Below are 19,847 nucleotides of genomic sequence, written 5' to 3'. Positions count from 1 at the left end.
TGGAGTGAGACTGAAGAGAAAAGTGGTGTGCTTTTTATACAGGCATGGTGTGCACTGCAGATACATCAGAGGCGAGGGCCTATTTTCTTCCAGCTCAGACATGTTTCCCTCCTCATCTCCTCACCAGCCAATACTCATTAAAAATGCCCCATCACCCTACAGCCACATCATTGAGCTCATGGATTAAGGCAAAGGTGTGTTCTCTCCCCTAGTGCATGACAGAGCACAGGCCCCAGGCTTCATAAACATAGATTGGCCTTGGAGTCCTGCTAACGCAGGCCCATTCCTGTTTGGTGCCTGGCAGGCTGTCAACCATAATTCACCAGGGAAATTCTAAAAGCACATTAGGAAAAAGGGGATCCTAGAAAAGCGAATAAAGTGGCTGCATTTTGGAATTCACCCACTGTGAGAGCACCCCAGGAGCTCACAGGACTACTGTGATACCACTTCCAGGGTCTATAAATACAGATATTCAGCATGTGCTTCTGATGGGGCTGAATAGGACTCATTTTCTGGGAAGACAGACTTTAAAACAAATACCCTACCTCCTGCCTCTAGCTTTGAGAAGTTCTTTCTAAACCTTTAAGAAACTGAGCTGCTTACATTGTGAATTGTCTTGACAATGAGATTTCAGGGGAGACACTGCAGGATTTCCTTCCCTGAAGGCGTGAGGACCAGAAGGAGGGTGTTTTGCCCTCAGGTATTTCGATTGGTATTTCTTAGACATAAGGTAGACTCTGGCCAGAGAAGCTTTGCTGGACCATCTCCCCAGTGCCTGGTGACCTATGGGTAATATGCTTTGGAAGGCTCTGGTGTGTCCCCACACATCGGCCTGGATGATTAGAGAGCCGGATCCCTGTTTCTCTCCATGGTCACTGTGTAGCCACCCTTGTAGATTAGCAACATCACCTTAGAAGTTATTTTTACCTTCTGCGTATACCACTCGTTGGGCATGATGCATATTCTTTTTGTTTGTTTTCTGAGATGGAGTTTTGTTCCTGTTGCCCAGGCTGGAGTGCAATGGTGTGATCTCTGCTCACTGCAACCTCTGCCTCCCAGGTTCAAGTGATTCTCCAGCCTCGGCCTCCCAAGTAACTGGGACTACAGGCCTGTACCACCACGCTCGGCTAATTTTGTATTTTTTAGTACAGATGGGGTTTCTCTATGTTGGTCAGGTTGATCTTGAACTCCTGACCTCAGGTGATCTGCCCGCCTCGGCCTCCCAAAGTGCTGAGATTGCAGGCGTAAGCCACCGCGCCCAGCCTGCATGATGCATTTTCTAAATGTATCCCTTGCTGGGTAAAGTGACTGTTGCACTTATTTCTCTGCATTTATCTTGTGGAAAGGACTCATCTGTGTCCAAGCACATGGGAGCCTGGAGGTGCATTTGTGCTTGCCTTATGAACACTGGTTGTGACTTACAGCCTCTCAACGTCCCTTCTAAATCCCAGATCCCTGGACAAGATAGGGAAAAAGCACAAGACTGAAGGAATACCACTGCCCCCTGGGGTGACCTGTAACTGCTATGGCTCCTAAACCTTCATTTTATTTTTGCTTTAGAAGGTGGTTATATAATATGAGGAAAAGTATAGATTTTACAAAGGACTTATTTGAGCAATAGAAAGCGATTGAGCCAGATGGTCAGGCATCATAAGAATAGGAACAGTAGCATCGATTGGTGTGATGATTCTTGAATCCTTTTTAGGCTATATATGCTTAAAGTCATGAATCCTCTCCACTGGAAAATAAATGACTCCACAGGTAATTTCAGTGGGTTCAAGGACCCCTTGAAGTCCAATCACAGATTGCAGGTTACCCTAGTGTTTTATACTTTACAGTTCTCTCGCACATACACTTTATCTTTGGCGCTCACACTTCACCCTAAAGAGCTGCCATTATTATATATTTCTATAGGGAACTGGGGCTCAGGGTAGCAGCTTGCCTAAAGTGACTCAGTAAGTGAACCAATTTGTTAAATCCTTGTTCTTTCCACTGTGCCATACTGGCTTAGATCATCTGGAGTGGCCATCTCTCCAGAGATTAGGAAGACAAAGCCAGCCCAGCGTCCAGAACCTTTAAGGCACAGTGTGGTGTGCAATTTCTGAGTGTGGGTAGCCCTAGACTGAGCAGATAGAGGCCACATCCCTAAAGTGAGGGCTGCCTTACCCCAGATGGATGGTCCGGATGTGTTTCTGGATACCTGCCGCGGTGCTCAGCACCTTCCCACAGTTTTTCCAGAGGCATTTGAACATCACCTTCATGGAATTCTGTAAAGGGGAGAGAGAGAGAGTAATAGTAAAATGGAAACTATTTTCTAACAACATTTTCTGTCATCCCAATACGTATTTTTTCCTTCATTAGAAAAGTAATAGAATCCCCAGCCTCTTAACTATAACTCAACACACGGTTGTAGGTACCCCTAGGTTTGTGAGTATCTTGGTGACCTCAGTTATTTCCTCATATCCTTCATGAGAAATGAGCTCTGCTGGAATATTTCAGATCATGTTCACGAAGGCAGTTACAGGGCCATTTCGGCTGTCAAAGCAGTGGATAACGTTCACTGAGCACTTACTATGTGCCAGGTGTGGTCTTAAGTGTTTTATCACTTTTAATCCTAAAAGACAGATACTAATATTAATCTCCATTTTACAGATGCATAAAAAGCTCCAGTAGAAAGTATCTGGTCAATGAACCAGCTACCGGCAAAGTTGAAAAACGAATCCAGGGTCTCTGGCTCCAGAAAGCATCCTCTCACCAGTACACAATTCAGCCTTCTTCAACAAGGGTATCGGTATTTTCTTTTTCTTTTTTTTGAGATGGGGTCCCACTCTGTCACTCAGGCTGAAGTGCAGTGGCACAACTGTGGCTCACTGCAGCCTCCGTCTCTCCTGGGCTCAAGCGATCCTCCCACCTCAGCCTCCCAAGTAGTTGGGACAACAGGTACATGCCACCATGCCCAGCTAATTTTTTGTATTTTTGGTAAAGACAGAGTTTTTCCATGTTGCTCAGGCTGGGGCAGTATTTTCCAAAACAGTTCAATGCCATGATTGAGAGCACTGACTTTGGGCTTGTTTCACAAGTTCTCAGTGCTCTTATTTATAAAGTAGGAATAATAATAGTACCTGTCTCACAGCATTATTATGAGGATTAAATGACATTATGGAAGTGAATCAGTTAACAGAATGCTGACAGGAATAATCATTCAACCAACAGCAGCTATTGCTGGATTATTAGGATTATGCTTCCTAGAGTAAATTTTATAGAAAGTGAGTTTTCTCCAGGGAGGTCCCTTGCATTGGGATACCACCTCTTTGCTGACTGTTCTCTTGGGTATGGTGACAGCCACTTCCATGTGTTCGCCAAGCCCCATTTCCTTTTCCTGCTGGGTACACAGCTAGACCTTGTTTCCCAGCCTCCCTTGCAGTCAAGTGGCATCATGTTACTGAATTAGGGCTGATGGAAGAGAAGCGACTCACATTCCTTCTAAGCCTTTCTCATAAACTGCTTCCCAGTGTCACCCCAGCCTGCTCTGATGATTAGATGCAAAGGGCACAGAGGTTAATTAGGGGCAGCAAAACCACTAGATCAGAGTTCTTGATTTTTTGTTTGCCATGAACCCTTTTGGCAGTCTGTGAAACCTATGAATCTTTCTCAGAATAGTGTTTTTTAATGTTTAGAACAAAATACATAAAATGATAAAGACAGCTAGAAAAAAACATTAAATATTTTTTAACCCCATTAAAAAGTGGTCAAAGGACATGAACAGACACTTCTCAAAGAAGACATACAAGTGGCCAAAAAAACAAAAAAGGAAAAAATGCTCAGTATCACTAATCATCAGAGAAATGCAAATCAAAACCACAATGAGATACCATCTCACACCAGTCAGAATGGCTATCATCAAAAAGTCAAAAATAATGGATGCAGGAAATGAGATATACCCTGTTGATGGGAGTGTAAATTAGTTCAGCAATTGTGGAAGACAGTCTGGAGATTTCTCAAAGAACTAAAAATAGAACTACCATTTGACCCAGCAATCCCATTACTGGGTATATACCCAAAGGAAAATAAATCATTCTACCAAAAAGACCCATCACTTGCATGCTCATCACAGCATTATTCACAGTAGCAAAGACATGGAATTGACCTAGGTGTCAGTGGAATGAACAGATAAAATGTGTTACACATATATCATAGAGTACTGCATAGCCAAGAAAAATAATGAAATTATGTCCTTTGCAGCAAAATGGATGCAGCTAGAGGCCATTATCCTAGGTAAATTAATGTGGAAACAGAAAAGGAAATACTTCGTGTTCTCTCTTATAAGTGGGAATTAAACAATGGGTACACATGGACATAAAGATGGAAATAACAGCCATTAGGGACTACTAGAGGAGGGAAGTAGGGAGGGGGTAAGTGTTGAAAAACGATCTATTGGGTATTGTGTTCACTACCTGGGTGATAGGCTCAGTTGTATCCCAAACCCCAGCATCACCCAATATACCCATGTAACAAACCTGCACATGTACCCCCTGAATCTAAAGTAACAGTTGAATTTAAAAAGTGTTTTGCAATATGGCAATATATGCACTCTCTAATTAATGCAGTAAATAATAAGACCTTGAAGTGGGCCTAATAACTACCACAATTTTAAAGTAGTGTTATTAATAAATGATATTTCATGATATCTACTAAAATTGTAATGTGATATGAAACATCTGATTTTGATTGGTATTAAAGTCACAGGTGGTGCTAACATTATGGCTTGATGCCTTAAATAATTACGGGAAATGTTAAATTACAGTTAAAAGGTTGGTGAAAACAAAGATACACTTTTTCCCCCATGCAGGTTCACTGACCTCTTGGATTCTGTGAACCCCTTTGGGGACCTGTGGATTCCAGGTTAAGAACCCCTGCACTAGAAGGAAGAAGCCTGGATCCCCAGAGGCCTGTCTGGAGCAAAGAAATCCACCCCCTTCAGAACCCCCACTGACCTGACGGGACTGTGACATGAGAATAAACAAACCTTTATTGTGTTAAGCTACTGACGTGAGAAAAATGAATTGTTCCAACAGTAAGCCCACCCCGACAACACATACAGCAGTGGCAACATCTTCTCTGAACTGATGGAACTGATGTAGCTTGATTTGTGTGTCTGCTAGAAGATATGCCATCAAGTACTTGTGGTTCACACCATCATACTCTTGGTTCTATGAAACAATCATTCACACATTTAGAAGACAACTCACCTCTATTACTGATGGGATCAGTATCCAGATGATTTATCTGGACACCTCATGCTGAAGATTTTCCATTGGTTTCTGAATTGAACATGGCACTTGGGAGCTTCCAGAATTGAAGAGTGTCCTTGTGTTGGTGAATGGTTACCTTAAGCATGGCAAGCAGAGGACAAAGTATGGCAGCACATTGCTGCAGTCTGCTAGAGCAGATTACTGACCATGTTCACATGGGCTTTGTGAGCCCAGTGGCCTGCTGTGCGCCAGAGTTTCTACCTGGGTGGCCAGCATTCACATCATAGCAACCTAGCTGTTTTTTCTGCAGCTCCTGGGCACACACACCCAGCTCTGTGATGTTCTCCCTGCAGTGTGCAGTACTAGGCATAGGACCCAGAGCTACATGGAGCTAGGGCTGAAGCTCTTTGAGGGGTGTGAAGAAACGGAGAAGCAAATGAATCATTAGGAGACTTTAAGTACATAATCCTCATGAGTCTGTGTTTATTCCAAGGAGACAGTTCACAAACTTCAGCTTCCCTGACCTCCCTGGGCCAGTGATCTAAACATATGAAGTATAAGATGCAACAAAGGGGGCAGTTTAAATCCCACCTCCAAACCTGCTAGGTTCACAAGAAGGAATTCTGTAGAATTCAAAATATCATTTTACTTAAAGCATATAACTTAACAGTATTGTCTTAGTCCATTTTGTGTTGCCATAAAAGAATACCTGATGCTGGTTATAAAGAAAAGAGGGTGATTTAGTTCATGGTTCTGCAGGCTGCATATGAAGCACGGCGCCAACACCTGCTCAGGTTCTGGTGGGAGTTTTTGTGTTGGGTTAAATCACAGTGGAGGTCAAAGGTGATGGAGGAGCAACAACCCATTCTCCTGGGAACTAATCCATTCTCTCAAAATCCAATCCAGTCTCAGGATAGTGAGAACTCTAGCCATTCTGAGAATGGCACCATGCCATTCAAGAGTGATCTGCCCCCATGACCCAAATACCTCCCACGAGGATCCACCTCCCAACACCCCTACCAGGGATCAAATTCCAATATGAAATTTTGGTGAAGGTAAATGAACCATATCAAACTATGGCAAATATTAATGAACAACTGCTCACATTCTGGATGCTTTCTGTCCATTTTCAAATGATGAAGCTATACTGGAAGAAATATCTTCCACTTAAGAGAACCAGTGACTCAAGCAAAAATACAGGTACCAGATAGTCCAAGTATCTGTCTGGAAATGAAGTCATGATAGATGAAAACACTTTTTGATTCATTCCTAACTTTTTGCTGATGGCATTCTTTCATTCGTTAAACTCAGTATCTAGTTAGCAAGGAATATTTTAGGTGCTGGGGATAGAGAATAAAAAAAGAAACAAGGTTTCTTTCAAAGTGAAATTCTAGTAGGGGAGAGACATAAATTATAATACGTGATGACAATTTCAGATATAGCATGAGGCCTGTAGAAAGTGACTTCTGAGCCAGAACCTGAAGGTTGGAGACGGAGTCAGCCAACTAACATTTAGCATTTCCCAGGCATAGTGAATGCAGTTAAATGCAGAGGCCTGAAGATAAGAAAGAGCTTGGCTGTTGGAGGCCAGAAAGAATGACAGTGTGTTTAGAGTGAAATGTGGGAGGGAGTGATTTGAGATAAGGTAGAGAAGCAGGGTCAGATCACGTGAGACTCTGCAGATAAAGGTAAGGAATTTGGATTTCCTTCTAAAATAAAAGAAGTTACTGAAGGAAGACAGTGATACTACATGACTTAATTTTTTTTTTTTTTTTTTTTTTTAATATTACTGTTTTGGGATAAAAAGCAAATGAAGTCACCAGCCTGGAGTCACTGCATGAAGTCATTGCAGGTGAGAGGAAATGGTGGCTTAGAGGGTTTGGGCAGAGAGGATGGAGGAAAAAAGACACATTCAAGATATTCTGGAGACAGATCCAATACTACTTGCTGTTGTGTTGAATGTGAGGAAGGATAAAAGAGATGGTGTTAAAGATGGCTTCCATGTTTTAGGTTTGAATGACTGGGTGAGTTGTGGTTCTGTTTTGGATATGTTAGTTTTGAGATGACTATATGTATCAAAAGGACATTGCAAGCAGGACACTGGATATGCGAGCCTGGAATCATGGAAAGTCAGGGATAGAGATGAATTTGGGGTCAGGAGATAAAGAAGCAGTTAAAGTTTGGGTGTGGATGCTAGGGGAAAATGCAGTTAGAGATGATCAGGGTGCACTGCAGCATCTAACATTTTATGTTGGAGATTGAGAAGGAGCAGTCGGAGGGGAGTGGTCAGGAGATCATGATATTAAAAGCACAAAGAGAAGAACGTGTCTCAGGAAGGAAGATGTGATCAACTGTGTTGAACAAGGACTGGGAAGTGTTCTTTGGATTTGGCATATGGAGGATGCTGGTGGCAGTCTCGTAGAGTGGTGTGGATGGAAGTCAGATTGGCATGGACCGGAGAGTAAGTGGGATTTAGGAAAACCAAGTAATTGCCAAAGTTTTCTAGAAATTTTGCTGATCTATGAACAGTCAGTCAAGGGAGGGTTTGTAAAGATGAGTTATACTAAGGTAAGTTTCTATTCTGATAGGAATGACTGCAAAGATGGGGAAACTGATGGTGCAGTAGAGAAGCAGGTGTTACCTACAGGTTGAGGTACTTCCGAAGGTCAGGAGAGCAGCACCAATACCCACAGAACAGGGAGAGGGGCTGCCTTGGACAAGACAGAATGGTTCAAAAAGGGAGACCAGATGGTGCCTGCCCAGATGCAGTTAATTTGGTGGAGACGGGGAAGAAAAGGCATTCCTCTTTGAATGTTTCAAATTTTTCAGTGAGGTAAGAAGTGCAGTCAGAACTGAGGACAAAGCGGGAAGGCCGTGTATGAAGTCTGAGGATACTTGAGAAGGATAAAATAATCGCCTTACAGCAGCAGTCCCCAGCCCTTTTGGCACCAGGGACCAGTTTCATGGAAGGCAATTTTTCCATGGCTGTGGCACGGGATAGGAGAGGATGGTTTCAGGATGAAACTGCTCCATCAGGCATTAGTTAAGATTGTCATAAGGAGCGTGCAACCTGGTTCACAATAGGGTTCACACTCCTGTGAGAATCTAATGTGGCTGCTGACCTGACAGGAGGCGGAGCTTGGGTGGTAAAGCTGGCTTGCCTCCTCCTGTTTGGCTGGGTTCCTAACAGGCTGTGTGCAGACTGATAGTGGTCCCAGGCCTGGGAGCTGGGGACCCCTGCCTTAGAGACTGGGAAAGAAACAGGCAAGCATATGATATTTCCATATTCCTGATATTTATGATGGGAAACAAGATTCCAGAAAGTTACAAGACTTATCCGGTGTCATCTGATGGCTCTTAACCAATGAGTCAGTCAGATGTAGGCTTTCATAATGAGTATAATAGTATTGTACGACATATAAAGCCAAATTCCTCCTACATCATGGGACTTTTTTAAGGCCTCAAATTGCTGATTATTTTAGGATATGATAATCACAGTGGTATTTTTGTGCCATAACAAGTACTATTTATAAGATTACTGTTCTTTGTCCTTGCAATAGTATGTCAAGCATTTGTTTTTTTTTTAAATTGACAAGTAGTTAGGTCCTGATTATAGAAAAGTAAGTATCATTGGTTTAGCTCCTTTCCACAGTTTTCATCTGTTACTTCAAGTAGACGATACATTTTGGAGGCGTCAAACCCCCAAAATGCAAGGAAACTGACCATTATCCTCCGTTAATTAGGATAACTACCAACAGCAATTGTTTATTTCCTCCTCACATAAACAAACACCTTCCTTGAACCCCTGCTAAGGGCTCCAAAGAAATCTGCTGTCCAAAGAAAATTAGGTAATGATATTAAGAAACATGATAAACTTTGTCTCCTCTTTCTTTTTTTTCTTTTGCTGGGTTTTCAAGAGGCACTTTGGGGATCCCAGTGCCTCACAGTGTCTGGCTCAATAAATATTTGTTATGTTCGATCACAGAGAGATTGTGTTTTGGGACCCTCAGAGATGAACCACATTTGAGATATCTTAATTTATTTAAATAGCACTTTGTAAAATTTACTTAGTGAATCATCTGTGTTCAAACAATGTTTGTCAGAAAGATTTGTTCTGTAGAATTTAATGTTTCTCAGCATGATTAACACTTGCTTATCTTACCTGGCTGTAAATTAACTTCTCAGGGGATGTCTATGGTGATGCCCTGCATTTTTAGGACTGAATTCTAAGATGGGTTTTCTCTTCACTTTATATTGTACATTTCTCTTCTGATCTTGCATGCCCTACACTGGTAGGTATCTAAGGAAAGTCTGAGTTCACCAGAAAACAAATGGAAAATGTGCTGCAGGAAAAACTACTGATTTATAATAACTCAGGTCATTAGCAAAAGTGATTAGAAAGCAATGTTGCATCTTAGGAGATATAGAAAATTCCTGTGGATTTGCAAGGCAGTTAAAAATGTGGACTCAAACATTTTTACATATTGGTAAAATTACATATGGTGGGAAGACTATCAACTGTTTTAGGGGAGGGGACACTCCCAAAACGAAGTTCTGCTTTCTCTTCCACTTCTTCCTTTTGACATTCCTTTTGAATATCACATGTCATATTTATTACCTCATTTTAGTCCAGACTGTCAGAGCTCTGCCTTCATAGTTTACGCATGCACAGATAGGAGCCATCTTTAAATTTGAGAGCAATATAGCTTAAGGCAATAGAACTTAAGAAACACCTATAACTTTGAGCCAATTTAATTTGTAGGAATCTATCCTAAGACAGCAATTCAAAATATTTGCAAAGACATATGTATATTCACCACACAGATTTTTAGACTAGATGAAAGTTAAATAACCTCAAGGTTGACAATGAGGGATTGGTTAAATTATGCCATATAACTGAATATTAACCTTAAACATGACGTTGTAAGAAAGCTTCTTTGATGTGAAAAGAAAAGTCGCATGTCTATTCAGGGACTTGATGACCTGTCCTAGTTGACCTGACAGGTCTGCACCGTGTCTTTTCTGCCCCATGCTCAGGGTCCCAGGAGGCTGTATTAACAGGGCCTCTGGCCCATAGACTTCTGGTTGGATTTGGCCAATGAGAGGCACCGGCAGAAGGCTGGGAAGCAGGAGAGACTGGAAAGCAGGAGGGTACTGATTCCTTCTGGCTGTCCTTCTGCCTGGTCACAGGTGGGCAGTGGCTACATCTCTCCTCCAAAAGCTACCCTTTCTGTTGGGTAACCTCTCAAACAGCTACATTTCCAGAGTTTTGGTAAGCTTCTGGATTGTAGAAATTCCTCTCTTGTAGAGCAGAGCCTCTCCAGGCTCTAGGGGTTAGGGTTAATAATGGCCTTCCACAGTTGTTAGGCCCTTGAGTCCTGCACCACCTCCTACTGATTTCTCCTAACCCTGTCTACACCTTTGTAAAGTGACTTGCCTATACACAGGCCAAAGACATTCTTGCATCAAAGCATGAGGCTCTTTAAATGGTAGTTTAGTAGTTTTCAAAATCCCCTAACTACATCCAGTTGAAACAAATCCTTTGTCTACAAACAGACTACTTGCTGTTGCACTAAAGAAAAGCAAGCCGTGGGAGGAGGAGAACATGGAAAAATAGCTAAATAAACAACGCCCAGATGGCCGCATGGGTCCAAGCTCACCCAAGGAAGCCAAACCAAGCAAAGCTGCTGGCAGAGTCGCAGCAGCCGAGTCTGAACGGTCCCATCTGTGCTTCTATCCTGGCGTCTCCTCGCAGAGCTGACAGATGTTTGCAAAGCTGGAATGTCCACCAGCTCATGGAGAACAGCTGAAAATTCACTCCGTGGAAAGCACTTCTGCAGAACATCGTTGGCAAAGACCTCAAGTCTAACAGAATGGTCTTCTTCACATAAAGCAGAGGGAACAGAGGCAGGCCACTGTTGATTGGGAACCACTCTGTGCCTCGCCCTGTGCTAGGAGTTTCCACGTTTACCTTACTTGATATTCGCAACAACCCCAGGAGGAGCTGAAGCTCCACGCAGTCTTGAGCAGACTCCTGGAATCTCACATACGCCTGATGTGAGACGCATGGCAGCTTCCAGACAAACTCTTTAGAATGACTCAACACTGATGCTGTGGGCTGTAATGGTTGAAGAGAACTTCCTGGAGATGGTTCACCTTTGCAGCAGCTTCTGAACTGTCTCTAAGAACAACTGCCTTGGGTCTATTGGCCGAGAACTTTGGCCAAGGTTTCCCTGATTTTCTCTCTGCTTGCCCTATCATAAGCCTCAATCCTGTTTTTAAATGGTTTCATACTTGGAATATATGAAGTAGCTTCTATTTTCTTGACAGAACCTAGACCGATGCTTAGAATTGATATGGTGACTGCTAAAGGTCAGCTTCAGTTTAAAGAGTGGAAACATGGCTGGATTTGGAAGTATTATCTAACATTTTTGAAGTATTTTGAAGTATAACATGCATATGACACGTAAGTCCAACTAAAGCTATATTCCAGAAAGCACATGGACATCACTTTATCACTCAGCCTGGGGTTAACGTCATGTACTGAGGTGGCTTGAGAGGATCTTCAGGTATTTTTTTTTTTTGTACAGTGACTCTGTGTGTGTGTGTGTGTGTGTGTGTGTGTGTGTGGCTGGAATGGCAGGGGCAGTGGCTTACACATCAAAGCCTCTCCAGAGAGGACCAGGGACCTTGAGGGACAGAGAGGGCCGAGTTACTCTGTGCAGGTGAGTTGGCTGCATTATACAAACTTCCTCAACCTGTTGTGAAAACCCACACACCTTGGCAGCGGCTCCAACGTCTCTTTCAAGGTCAGAAGGTCCACACAGATCCTCAGCAGGCACCAAAAGATCAGAAAATGTGCTAGTGATTTAAAAATTAGTAACTTCCTAGAAGCTGGTAGGGGTTCTGGTTGTTTCCGTAATTGGGAAAGCAGCCATGTTACCTCACGCTACTTCATGGTTACATGGTATACAAGTTGCCTTACTTTTAGGAGCTTGATTTCTTTACTTGTAAAACGAGAGGACTGAATGAGAGTAGAGGTTTTGGATTTTCAAGGTGTGTGGGGTTAATACCAGGTAACAACAGGTGAATTCAGTGTACACCAAGCATAGATGAAACACCTCCCACCTCCATGCGCTGTTTAGAGATGCTGTGGTGACAAGTGAATACAAAAATAAAAAAACATTTTTGTAAATGGAATAACCTAGAATGTATTCTTTTGTGCCTGGCGTTTTTTCCCCTCTGCATAATGTTTTTTTGGATTCACCTACTGTTTTGTGTATCAGTAGTCTGCTCCCTTTTATATGGTGAAGTATCCCATTGTATGATTACACCACAATTGGTTTATCCAGGTACCCGTTGATGGGCATTTGGGTTGTTTCCAGTTTGGGGTGATAATGAATAAAGCTGCTACAAACATTTGTCTGCAAGTTTTTTTTGTGGACATGTGTTTGCTTATCTCTTAGGTAAATACATACCTAAGAGTGGAATTGCTGGGTCATATGGTAAGTGTATATTTAACTTTCTAAGAACTGCCAAACTGTTTTACAAAGTGGTTGTACCATTTTACATTTCTACCAGCAATAAATAAGAGTTCCTTTTGCCAACATTTGGTATTTTTATAACAAAAATACACACTGTATAATTCCATTTACTTGAAATTCTGCAACAAGCAGCATTAATCTATAGTGATGAAAGTTCTAGCAGTGGTTGCCTGTTTGGGGCTTGGTGGTGCTTTCGACTGAAGTGGGCATGAGTAGTGCTGGCCTTGGTTATAGTGGTGATTACTCAGCTAGAGACAGTCAAAACTCACTGAATGGTACACTTAAAATGGGCTCATTTTATTATGTGAAAATTATACCTAAGTAAAGTTGATTTTAAATGATTTCTATGACAGCAACAACAAACAACACAAAGATTCCTGAATTAACTAACAGAAATCCCTAGTCATTCTGTTTTCTCAATCCATGTTCTAAAAGTACATCTCATTTTGGGGATGCCTGGATATTCCTAGACGTATTGAGTAGTTCTCTAACTTGGAAAGATTGAGACTAGGCTAGAAGATTTCTAAAGTCCTTCGAACTCCAATGTCCTGGAGCGTATATACTGCATGGCAGGTTATGCTAAGATCCGGTCACTAAGTTGCCTAGATACCTCCTTTATCCTGAATTCTCTCTATGAGGCCAATCAGCTGCTCCCTACCCTGGCTGGCAAAGCTGTACCATCACCATGAAATCCGTGCAGTTGATCCAAGCTGCTGTTCTTAGCACCGCCCTCCCCAGCAGTTTTAACAGATGGATCTATTTCTGGAGCAGCCGTTCTCTTTTGCAAGAGGCACTCTCTCTGCTCAAAATTAGTGGGTTAGGAATTAAGTCAGCAGAGAGACTGGCAACATGCTTATTCGTGAGGGCTTTACGGGTTTGTTTTCTTCTTGGAGCAGCCATTCACAATTTAAAGTGATTCATAGCTTTTTGGCTCTGAAAGATTAAAAATGCAGAGTGGAGCACATAATTAATTGTTTGCTACTGTACCAGTATTTCTGAAGCATCTTATGTTAACTCAGTGCCTTCTTCTCTAACTTGAGGTTCTTCCTAATACACAGGTAAAACTTCATCATCAAGATGCCAGTGAAATAAGTGGTAATGATGAAGGCTGGAATTTAGAAATTGCCTCTGAGGTGCTGCCAATGTTCTGAAATGCAGAGTCCTGAGTCAGATTTCCTTGTATGCCCCAAATTTCTGCTACTGTCTTTTCTGCACTCACCCAGTGCATTGCAGGGGAGCGTCTCAATGCATGCCCAAATGAGCACAGGGTGGCTGGGAGGTCCAGAGTCATCCTGAGCCACTGTGGCACTGGCACGGTCAGTGTGGGTCAGGGTGGAGGGTGGAGGCAAACACTCCCTTCTCTCCACACCCAGACTTCTCAAATTTCCCATTCAGGCAGTTGCCAAATGGGGCAAAACCACCCCCCCCAAAAACCCCAAACATTTAGCAGCTAACATTTATTGCTCTTCACAGGGCCTCTCATATATTCCAGACAACAGCCACATCAGTAGGTGCCACCATTTTCCGTATTTTACAGATGAGGAAACTGATGCAGAGAGAGGCCAAGTGACCTGCTTAAGGCCACATAAGTCCTAAAGCTGCCATGCCAATTTTGGCATGCACGGAATCCAGAATCTGACTGAATCAGGGATCTGGCATGGGAAAGGTCACAGAAATCATTTCTAATCAGCGTGTCTTGATTTTTGTAGCGGTCTTGTGGAATTGATGGTTAACTCTTCCACCTTCCATAGAATTCATTTTCTCCCAGGAACTCCTAGAATGGCTGTATTTAGGGTCACTGCATCACCTTGTGGTCATGACAGAAACTGCACCTCCCCAAAGTCAAGAGTCCTGGCTCACACAACCAGGGTTTTGCCTCTGAGCTTGTAAGTTCTGTCAGTCTGTCTTGAAATCCCAGAGGAAAAATAAAATAAAATAAAAAGAAAAAAAAAAAAAGAAATCCCAGAGGAAAAATTCTTCTAGAACTGGGCTTGACAAAGTTGGCTGGCTGACCTCCAGAACTAGGATAGAGAAGTTTTTCATTTCCCTTCTCGCATTCTCATCTACCTTGCTACAGGTCCCTTAAGGGTGAGGATACATCATGTGGGAAGGAAGCTCTCAGGTAGAAAGCCTGGAGTTCCTATCTCTGCTCTCCATTTCTTTCTGAACTTTCTACACCCTTGCTCCCACCCTGTCAATAGCTGTAGCTATGTCTGATTATTTTCTCTCCACGTTTTTCTCCTCTGTGGGCAGAAGGAAATATGGATTTGTTGAAATAACTTGCCTCAAACATTTCCTCTGCTATTTCAGTTAAACTGATTGCTGCCACATTATAAGCTACACAACCTTGGACAATTAACAGAACTTCGATGAGCTTCTTGGCACAGTGGGGATAAGAATAGACTAAAGATTTGAGGGATGATTACACGAAATGCTACATTTAAAAGTATTTGGTAAACTGTAACAAAATATGCAAATATAGTGATTATCAGCAGATACTTTGTCCTCACTACTGATAGTAAGACAGAATGCCTTGTCTATACAGTATACCACACACTATCATCTTCTTTACGTAAGTGGAACATGAATCTCCACAAGAGGTGGGAGTGAGCCATCTCTGTGTTGGGGAGAGGTGGGAGAAGAGATAAGGAAGCTTCCAAAACAATGAGAAAGGTCAGGATCATTGCTTCATGGTTAGATATAGGCAATGCTCCCTCCCCTTTTGTTTAGGGTCCTCAAATATCTATTAAAAGGTTGTCACATTCCAGCACTTATGATCACATTTAATCTTCATGACTGTCCTGAGAGGGACATGTTAATACCTGTTTGCCTGTTTTACATATGAAGAAGTAGAAGATCAGAGAGGTGAAATGATATTTTTAGGTTCTCAGGGGAGAAGAGTTAAGAATGTGGATCTTTTGATTTCCAATCAGGACACCTTAATTTACCACAAATCATATTATCTCTTTATAACAAAGAACAGAAGCTTCCAAGCTTTTTGATGAACCACAATAAGAAATACATTTTGCAAAGCATATACACATACGTATACAATGAAACAAAATTACCAAGAAACAATATCTATCCTTATTATGGACAGTGTACTCTATTCTGTTTTATTGATTAAAGTGACTCATTGAATTGATTCATAACTCACTAGTGAATTTAGATGTGCAGTTTGGAAAAAACTGATCTAGAAGGTTCTCAAACAATACCCACAGAACATGTGACTATCACAATGGGTTTTAAATAGCTATTATGAAACTGAGGGAACAGAGAAGAAAATAAGATGAATGCAGAAAGTTCTACCAACTAGACAGAATACATTGTCTGGTTTAAGCAAATTAACTCTTAGAAATCTTTTGAAATATAATTTTTAAAATCTCTAAAATAACCGTATTACAGTTACTGTGTTTTGCCACGTCATGAACACAGCATTTATCACTTGTAATTATTGCCTCTCTACATATCAATTTCCAGCCACCCAACTTTCAACACCTTGACGGAAAAAAACTATGCCTTATTCTATAAGCATTTTGCCTAATATGTGCTCAGTAAATATTGGTTTACCTATTAAATTTGAAAAAGAATAGCACCAGCCTCACCTTCTTTTTATTTTCACTATTCAAAGTAACTTTAAATTCAAAAGGCCAAGGTAACAACTTGGTCTGTGTAAAATCCATGCATTAAACATTAGTGGCTACCATCCACATCCTGTTGGTCTCACGTTGGCGACATCTAAAGTCTGAATAGAGGAAGGAGTCATAAAGAAAGAAGGACAAACATGATTCTTATTTGTTCATTCCTTCCTACTATCCAGCTTCTTGTGGAGTGGGCCTGTGCTCTTCCAATAACAATAAATATATATATATTTTTTTTTTTTTTGAGATGGAGTTTCGCTCGTTACCCAGGCTAGAGTGCAATGGCGCGATCTTGGCTCACTGCAACCTCCACCTCCTGGGTTCAGGCAATTCTCCTGCCTCAGTCTCCTGAGTAGCTGGGATTACAGGCACGTGCCACCATGCCCAGCTAATTTTTTTTTTTAAATATTTTTAGTAGAGATGGGGATTCACCATGTTGACCAGGATGGACTTGATCTCTTGACCTCATGATCCACCCGCCTCAGCCTCCCAAAGTGCTGGGATTACAGGCGTGAGCCACCATGCCCAGCCCTAAAAATTTTTTTAAATAAAAAATGTAAAAAAGGAAGTTTTTTTCCTTTTTGTTTGGTGACGTGACTATTCCCTAATTCAGTTAAAGCCTTTAGACCATCCATATGAGTCTAACGAGTGCAATATAATTGTGATGTAAGAGTGTGAATTTTGGCTCAGTGGCTGCATTAGAAATGGAAGACTGTGACAGGCTTTCATCAATGTGTCTTAAATAACACTGGGGTTCCCTGTGCTGTGAGTCCTTGTCACAACACTGGGCCATGCCTGTTGAGTGTTTGGACTACACACTCAAGAGAACCCCAGGGAGAAAGTCTATGAAGCTTGAAGCAACAGGGAAAGACTTCAGGTCCCCACCACTGTCCTGCCTGCAGGTACCCACTGATACAAGTGCCAGCCTCTCTCCCCTCCTGGTCAGGTGAAGACTCAGTGTCCCTGTCTAGGACCCATGGGGTGCTAGAACAACTCCAGCCCCCTTGCATAACAGACGGGAATCAAACAGCAACTCTTCAGGCCACTGCCTCTGGGAAGGTCAGGGGATGACATTAATATCCTCTTTTCTGGACAAAAATGTCAGCCTTTTTCACATGTACACACCCAGAGACAGTGCCTGTATCACCTCCATTCTACATGTTACACAGGTAGAATGATGCTGAGAGACGCACAGAGGGAAGGCATTGTTGGATCGATGCCATCTCTGTTTTCCTCTTTGAAATGCACTGGGGGAGGAAAAAGTTTGCACTGCAGTCCTCAGGGCTTTATATCGGATCTTTGTGAACAGCCATTAATAATGAAGCTACCAATGCAAAATTTAAAAACCAACATATATAACATTTACATAGTGATTTTAAAAAATGCCAAAATATCTTCTAGATTTAGTGGTAGTACAGTGGTAGTATTACTTTATTCTATGAAATGGAAATGTTTTTGAAAAATTATGAGTGAACATAACTGAAATGTACCTGAAGAGAATGACAAGAATATGAGCTTGAGGCTCAGGCAGATCTGGGTTTGAATGATGGCTCTGTTCCTTTCTAACCTGCCTAACAGGGGCCAATTAAACATAAAAATCAATCACCCTGATCCTCAGTTTCCTCATATCAAAGTGGAAGTGAAAAACTTACCACTCAGAGCTGCTGGATTAATAAAAGGTCTAATTAATTAATTTGTTAAATCAATTAATTAGATGTCTTTTTTTCCTTCTTTTTTTTTTTTTTTTTTTTGCAACAAGTCTGTTGCCCAGACTGGAGTGCAGTGACCAGATCATAGCTCACTGCAGCCTTGAACTCTTGGACTCAAGTGATCCTCCCACCTCAGCCTCCTGAGTAGATGAGACTACAGGTACATGCCACTATACTGAGCTAATTTTTTTTAAATCTAATTTTTTTTTGTAGAGACAGTGTCTTGTTCTGTTGCATAGGCTTGTCTCCAGCTCCCGGTCTCAAGCCATCTTCCTGCCTTAGTCTCCCAAAGCAGTGGGATTACAGGTATAAGCCACTGTGCCTGGCCCCTTTTCACTTTTTATTTAGTTGATATATAATTTTTAGGATGGAAGAATGGAAGTTTGTTTATATCTCAGCCTTTATGGATATTTCACAGATGACTGCATAAAAATGAGATAGGAAATATTCTTCACAATAACCCTTCAGGGCTGACTGAAGCAGAAAAGAGAAAAATATATTAATTGTATTTTACATATGAAAAAAATAAGTCCCAAGAAGAGAACGAGTTCATACCGAAGCAAGCCTGAGGTCCAATTTTCTAACTTAGAAATACTGGTAAGTCTCAGGTCAGCAATTTACAACTAGAGGATAAGGCACGTGCATATATACTTTCAGGAATCTTACCAGTATTTATCATTTTTAAATTGTCTCCATAACAATTTCTATTTAAACTTCAAGAACATTAAAGAGGAGTGTAAGCTGCTTCCTTCCACAGAAAAGGGGGTGTGGGTCCAAAGTTAAGCTCACACCGGCCCTTCAAAGGGGACAGAAAGCACCTTCAGGAAACTGAAGGCAGAAGATCACGTGGCTGATCACCAACCTTTCTCTTCCTGGGAATGGGCTCGTCGAAGAGCAGGTTGCTGGCCTCCGCCTCGTCGATGCCGTCGTCTGGCTGCACGGGGCTGCGGAAGGGCTTGAAGCTGTCGGCCGAGAGCGGCGGCGACGGCGTGGACGGGTTGGACTGGTCGCTGGGGGCGCTCCAGCTCCAGTAGCCGCTGCTGCTCGTGCTGGAAGGCACGCAGCCGCCCTCCTTCCAGGATCCGCTGAGGCTCTCTGCGTGCACACAAACACAGTCAGTGCAAGGACCCCTGCGTGCCCGGGCATGGCTCAGTGGGGAAGCGGGAGCCTTGGTTCTACTCCAGTGAAACCACCCTAGCCCTCTCAATAATCTGCAACAGCTGGGTATGTCAGTTTTTGTTCTATTTATACACTCCCCTCCCCAAAGCCACATTGTAGTTTATAAACATTTAATTATTTTAACCGCATGATAACAGGTTTTTCTAAGAGTTTTCTGATGTGTTTTTGTATTGTGCAACACGAATTCCTCGGGATCCTAGTGGGGATTGGATCATAGTGGGTATTATATGGGGAAAAAAGATTTTCTTGTTCACTAAGTTTGGGGTGCTCTGGGTTTATTGGCTGCAGTCTGTCTCTGTCTCTGTCTCTGTCTCTCTTTTTTTTGAGACGGAGTTTCGCTCTTGTTACCCAGGCTGGAGTGCAATGGCGCGATCTCGGCTTACTGCAATCTCCGCCTCCTGGGTTCAGGCAATTCTCCTGCCTCAGCCTCCTGAGTAGCTGGGACTACAGGCCTGCGCCACCACGCCCGGCTAATTTTTGTATTTTTAGTGGAGATGGGGTTTCACCATGTTGACCAGGATG

At 42.3% G+C, this 19,847-nt stretch overlaps 1 protein-coding gene across 1 annotated transcript in view; it reads right to left on the bottom strand.

Moving 5' to 3' along the window:
• The window catches only part of ZNF704 (zinc finger protein 704), a 237,108-nt gene that overhangs the window by 37,565 nt on the left and 179,696 nt on the right, over positions 1–19,847 (bottom strand). Inside the window, exons 4-5 of the mRNA XM_039464620.2 lie at positions 19,009–19,241; positions 2,167–2,267 (exon numbers count right to left, since the gene is read on the bottom strand). Coding sequence (XP_039320554.1) covers positions 2,167–2,267; positions 19,009–19,241 — 334 coding nt within the window. The remainder of the gene's footprint in view (positions 1–2,166; positions 2,268–19,008; positions 19,242–19,847) is intronic.

Source organism: Saimiri boliviensis, chromosome 15, assembly GCF_048565385.1.
Source record: "Saimiri boliviensis isolate mSaiBol1 chromosome 15, mSaiBol1.pri, whole genome shotgun sequence".
NCBI classification, from domain to species: Eukaryota; Metazoa; Chordata; class Mammalia; order Primates; family Cebidae; genus Saimiri; species Saimiri boliviensis.
This window is presented reverse-complemented; position numbering and strand designations above follow the sequence as displayed.